Genomic DNA, 5,580 nt, shown 5'->3' on the forward strand with positions numbered 1-5,580 from the left:
CTTGGTCACCTCTTCACGAGCAGGGAGAACATTATACCTAGAGTTAATAAAAATATTTCTGGCAATGGTTTGAAAACTGAAACTACATTTACAGAAAAATTCCTCAATTCTTCAAACTTCTCTCTCTGCTGAGTCGACCTCTTTTGTGCCGCCAGTGTCAGAGGCTTCTGGCTTCTTCCTCCTGATCGGAGTCAGCTTCCTCCCATCAAGAGGCACCTATCAGTCTCAGCAGCTTGCCTTTCACACATTACTCACACGGCAGGTAGACATGGGTAGCCCAGTTGCCCCGTTCGTGGGGGAAGGTGCGCACGCGGCCCCCATGTTTTGCACTGTCATCTTCAGGCCCCTCCTCGGTGCTTGGGAACATGTGTAGCACACTGTCCGGTACCGGCAACTTCTGGCCACTGCAAGGGAGAAAAATAAAACAAGCACATTTATCTTCTGAACATTCTCCACCTTTGCATATACAACAAAAGTTGTAACCCCTTGTACAGGGTGGCTGAGCATCTATTTCCTACTAGGTACTATAAGCAGCTTCTAGATAACCACAAAGCTTTCCTCAGTATTGTCTCGTTGGAGTCTCCCAAGGACTTCAGAGGCAGACCTTAGTAGGAGGCACGGTCCTTGTGGGAAACAACTGAGCAGGCAGCTAGGATGTGTGATTCAGAAGTCACCTTCCCCAACCGACAAGCCTGAGCTGGAGCAGCACTTCCTAGCTCTATGGTCGTGGTCCAGTCATGTGGCCTTTGTGGGCCTCAGTTTCTTCATCCGTGAAGTATACCTCTACCTGATAGCATTACTGTAAGATCAAGTGAGATACAACTTGAAAAGCACTCAGTAAGTACCAGGCCTGGCACTTAAGAGCCGAGGATCCACGAAGAGATTTTGATGGTTTTGTTCACTGCTGAGTCCCCAGTCCCGAGCCTGGTGCAGAGTGGGTGCTCAATGAATATTTATTGGATGAATGAAAAAACTATCCAACGCTTTAGTTATTATGACTGCAACTGCGTTAGATGAGGAAACAGACCTAGGGTGGTACAGTGATGTGTGTCTGGAAATAGAGCCGGCAGCAGCTGGATCTGAACCCAATTTCCTGTCTCCTAACCGTGGCCTAGCCAGGGGATGTGGGTACTCTGGGGCTTTGTCCCGGGATGTTTTCTGGATCCTCTTTCCCACTGCTCCCTTCTCCTTCCCTGCAGAGCCACCCAGCATCTTCCCACCCTCCGCCAGACACTCCGGTCCCGTCAGGGTCTCGCGCGAATCGCACTCCTCCCCAGAAAGACTTCCTCGCTTCTCACCGAGGGCGGCCTCCAGCGCCCGGCCGGGCCTGGGTCCCGGCCTCGGCTTCATCCTCAGAGCCGCTGCTGCTGTAGCCCACGAGGGGCGCCGCACTCATGGGGCCTCCTCTAAGACAACAGGGTGCGCCAGCCAGCAGCCGCGGCCGGTACCCGGAATTCCACTGCGCCGGAAGTTCCCTTCCAGGGGGCGGGACGTGTGTTAGCACCGCCCTCGGGGCGGGGCCTGGAGGGGCGGGACCCGGTGGGACCCAGCAAAGACTCTATCCACCGAGACCAGAGAGCCGGCCACTCGCTGTGTGTTGAGGGTAACCCGGGGCTTCCCGGTACTCCCCAGTCTCTGTGTGCCCATTTCACAGATCGCTCTGGGCGCTGACCTCTCCGTCCGCGGCTCTGTCTGCAGCCACTTGAGACCAGACCACCCAGCTACGGACGGTCCCTGGGTCAGCAGCGGTCAGCGCAGTAGACACAGCGGAGATCCGTGTCCTCGAGGGCCAGTCGGGATCAGAGGTCCCGGAGACCACTGCTCAAACCGGCCCAAAGTTCGAGCTCCGAGGGTTCCGCCGGAACAAGTTGAGCAGTCATAGGCGGGTCAGTTCCAGAAGACCAGGGGGTCTAGGCGGTCCCTCCTCTTAGCTGCAGGGGTCGAGCCCGGGGCCGAGGCGGGAGGGCCCCTTCCTCTAAGGCCCAGCAGGGTGGGTGCAAGTGGAGCACCGCTGAAGCGTGCCGGCCGGGCAACTGGAGAGAGCCGCCCGCGCGCCCGGCTGTCCAACCCGGCCCGGAGCGGCCTGGCCGGGCCGCGGGGTCCCCGGCAGGGGGCGGCCTCGCTCCGTGCGGTCCGCTCCTCCCGCAGCCGCCGCCGCCGCCCTGGCTGCCGCTCCTCCTCCGGCCCCGCCTCCCTGGCCCCCGCGCGCCCGCCTGTCCTCCCGTCTCTGCAAGGCCATCCGTCCGTCCGCCCGCCCTCCCGGCGCTCCTCCGCCCCGACCCGCTATCCCGGCCGCGCACGTCGCTTCCTCGGTTCCGGCCACCGCTAGCCCGCCCCCCGCCCCCAGCCGGCCGCCGCCGCTACGCGAGGCCGGGGATTGGCAGCACGCGTAGGCCGCGCCGCCGCCGATGCAGCCGGAATAAAGAGGCGGCCGAGAAAGCAGCCGGTAGCCACCCGCCCCGCGCCTGACCCCGCAGGCGGCCTGGAGCAGGTGAGCGGCGGGGCGCTTGGAGCCGCGCCCGGGGACCCCTCCCGCGCCCGCCGCACCCCTTCCCCAGACCCCTCAACCCCCTGAGCTCCTGGGAGGCCCAGGCTAGCCTCGACGCGCAGATGCTTCCCGGGCACGGTCTGCGGCCCCGGGGCCTTCTTCGGGCCCAAACGCCCGCGGAGCCCTCACTCCGGCCGCGGGGGCCTGACCATTCCCAGCGAGGGCTGACAGGAGGCAGCCCAGCTGGGCGGGCGGGCAGTGCCAGCAGGGAGGTGATCGGCTTTCATTCGGTTTCCTGGGAGGAAGAAGGGCTGGGGTGGGGCGCAGGTGGGGGCCTCCCCTTGCCTCCTCTACCCTGGCCTTTCCTTATTTTTGCCGAGTGATCAGAGAGGCCTCCTGACTGCACCTTCCTAGAATGGGGCCTGAGTGGGCAGTGGAGCTGGGGGCCCGAGGCCGGGGATCTTGTGTCTGGCAGCCATTCATGCCGGAAAATAAAACAGTTGGGTTCGCGCAGCCGGACTTACACCGCGCTCGGAATAGCCCAGCTTCTCTCTTTCCCAGCGAGGCTGTGGCACCTGCTTGCTCATGCAACCTGCTGCCTTCACGCATAGCAGTGGCTCCTTTCCTTCTTCCCTTCCTGGAAGATGCTGAGGATGACAGCTTTTAGGCCGACTCTTACGTTGCTTTGGCAGAACAGTTGGAGGCCAGGCTGGACCCCGAAGGCATTCCCTTCCCTCTCCTCTTTCCCTCAGGAGAAAACTTAGAAACTTTTCAGTGTTACAGGCAGAGCAGCTGGGAATCTAAAAGTGGGCTACATCCGATTCTAAAAGTTCCTCCCTCTCCTCGTCATTACCTTATGCTGCCACAAAGTGGTGAGTTAGAGATTTGCCTGGGCTGGGTGGTCATTATCTTCCATTGATTATTCAGAATGTTATAGACTTGGAGCAAGGGAACACGGTTTTCTCAGGAAAGGTGATGAGGAGAAATGCTCTGTGGTTGTTAGCACACTACTTCCCACATTGCAAAGGCAAACTCATAATAGCTTATGGCTTCCTGCTGGCCTTGGCATGGTCTGATATAGAGAATTTAGGTCTTTTGTTGTTGTTGTTCTGGGAGATGACTAGAGTGGAGAAGTTCTGTGTAGACATTGAGGCTGGATGGGTTTGTGGTCCTGTCATCTAACCCCCATCATGCATTGGCTCAGGTCCCTGCAAGCCCATCCACCCTGTTTTGTGGAGAGAGAACAGGCACACATTCAGGGTGGAGGGCCTGGGGGATAGTTGAGAGGGATGTAGGCCAACCCTTCACAGGAGGTTTTTGAGATGCTCCTCAGCTCCATGTAGTTGTAGTAAATATTGACTGAGGCCGTTTGCTGTTGGGGCCTCAGATCTGGGAAGCCTGGCCTCTTAGAGCAGTGGTGTCCTGAGCTGAGATTCAGGGCAGCGAGGAGAGAGGAGCTGGGAGGCCTCACCCAGAGCCTCTCTGCTTTTATCTGTCTTATATATTGGGCTTCCAAGTAAGGATTTATTTGCAAAAAAAAGTTATGCTGCTGAAATTGGTTTGGACTGTGGCCCTAACTGGTCAGTCTTCCCCTCCTTTTCTTGGAGCATAAGCAGAATTTGTGACTTCTTTGTATTGTGGGCAGATCAACCCCGATTCTCACCTGTGAGAGAGCTGATTAAAGAGGGTTGGCAGCACTTGGGAGGCTGGGAGACCCTGGCCCAGGGAACTAAGGATCCGTGGCTGTCTCCACAGCCACCATCCCCCTATGCTGGAGGAGCCGAGCTGCCAGCAGACTTCTTTGGTAGTGTGTGAAGGGAGCAGATCTCCCAGCCGTGCGCCTCTCTGCCTTCCCTGGTGTGGTTTATGGCAGTCAACGTGGCCAGTGCAGACACAGCAGGGAGAGGGCCCCAGGAATAGCTGTGTGTCTCTGCTTTAATCTCACAATTTCTCTCTTTTCTACAGAACCCATCATCGGGGAAGGCAGACCCTCCCTGGCATTGCGGGCACGCTGCCTCGAAGAGCCCCTGTCCTGTAGGCAGAGCCTTGTAGTCTGTCATAGTTAATGACGTGGGCCGTCTGACCAGCCCTCTTCTGTGCCTTGTCTGAGGTCCTTGTCCATCCCCGATCGTGGGCAGCTTCTCTCTCTGGGTTGGGTCATCTTAAGCAGGGAAACTGAAGCCATTACTCTCCAAACCCTGTTTCATCTTCCCGAGCATGTCGGAAAGCTGGCCGCAGCCTCCGCAGCCGCAGCCACAGCCGCAGCCGCAGCCGCAGCCGCAGCAGCCGCAGCCATCGCAACCACAGCACCACGCAGAACCACCTCCGGCCCTAGGCGAGCATGCGCTGCCCCCAGGCACGGCTGAGAACCCCTTGGGCTGTGCGGTCTATGGCATCCTCCTGCAGCCTGACCCGGGCCTGCAGCCCCCACAGCACGCGCCCTTGCAGGCGGCAGGTGAGCCGGGCGCCAAGTGCGGGGTGTGCGGTCACGACCTGGCACACCTGTCCAGCCCGCATGAACACCAGTGCTTGGCGGGTCACGACCGCTCATTCCAGTGCACACAGTGTCTCAAGATATTCCACCAGGCTACTGACCTGCTAGAGCACCAGTGTGTGCAGGCTGAGCAGAAGCCTTTTGTCTGCGGCGTCTGCAAGATGGGCTTCTCGCTGCTCACCTCACTGGCGCAGCACCACAGTGCGCACACTGGCACCGGTGGCCTTGTGAAATGTTCTATCTGTGAGAAGACCTACAAGCCCGCCGAGGTGGCCGAGCCAGCGGCCACTGCTGCCGCCTCGCTGCCCCCAGCTCCCCCACCCCCCGCTGTCGCCCCTGCTGAACAGGCTGACAAACCCTATAGCTGCCCCATCTGCCAGAAGCCCTTCAAGCACCTGTCGGAGCTGTCGCGGCATGAGCGGATCCACACGGGTGAGAAGCCGTACAAGTGCACGCTTTGTGACAAGAGCTTCAGCCAGTCGTCGCACCTGGTGCACCACAAGCGCACGCACAGCTCCGAGCGGCCCTACAAGTGCGCCGTCTGCGAGAAGACCTTCAAGCACCGCTCGCACCTGGTGCGCCACATGTACGCGCACTC

The 5,580-nt window shown here is 59.5% G+C and overlaps 2 protein-coding genes across 7 annotated transcripts in view; one reads left to right on the forward strand and one right to left on the reverse strand.

Moving 5' to 3' along the window:
* Positions 1-1,491, reverse strand: part of USB1 (U6 snRNA biogenesis phosphodiesterase 1) — an 11,735-nt gene extending 10,244 nt beyond the window's left edge. For 2 of the 4 annotated variants that reach the window (XM_023523142.1, XM_023523143.1), the window contains exons 1-2: positions 1,299-1,491; positions 256-404 (exon numbers count right to left, since the gene is read on the reverse strand). In XM_023523142.1, coding sequence (XP_023378910.1) covers positions 256-404; positions 1,299-1,396 — 247 coding nt within the window. In that variant the 5' untranslated portion in view covers positions 1,397-1,491. The remainder of the gene's footprint in view (positions 1-255; positions 405-1,298) is intronic. The other 2 variants (XM_023523141.1, XM_023523144.1) reach the window with 2 other exon arrangements.
* A 61-nt stretch (positions 1,492-1,552) lies between these two features.
* ZNF319 (zinc finger protein 319) overlaps positions 1,553-5,580 on the forward strand; it is an 8,380-nt gene continuing 4,352 nt past the window's right edge. Inside the window, exons 1-2 of one of the 3 annotated variants that reach the window (XM_011379961.2) lie at positions 1,553-1,886; positions 4,454-5,566. In XM_011379961.2, coding sequence (XP_011378263.1) covers positions 4,706-5,566 — 861 coding nt within the window. In that variant the 5' untranslated portion in view covers positions 1,553-1,886; positions 4,454-4,705. The other 2 variants (XM_011379960.2, XM_011379963.2) reach the window with 2 other exon arrangements.

This window comes from Pteropus vampyrus, unplaced genomic scaffold, assembly GCF_000151845.1.
Source record: "Pteropus vampyrus isolate Shadow unplaced genomic scaffold, Pvam_2.0 Scaffold379, whole genome shotgun sequence".
Taxonomy (NCBI): domain Eukaryota; kingdom Metazoa; phylum Chordata; class Mammalia; order Chiroptera; family Pteropodidae; genus Pteropus; species Pteropus vampyrus.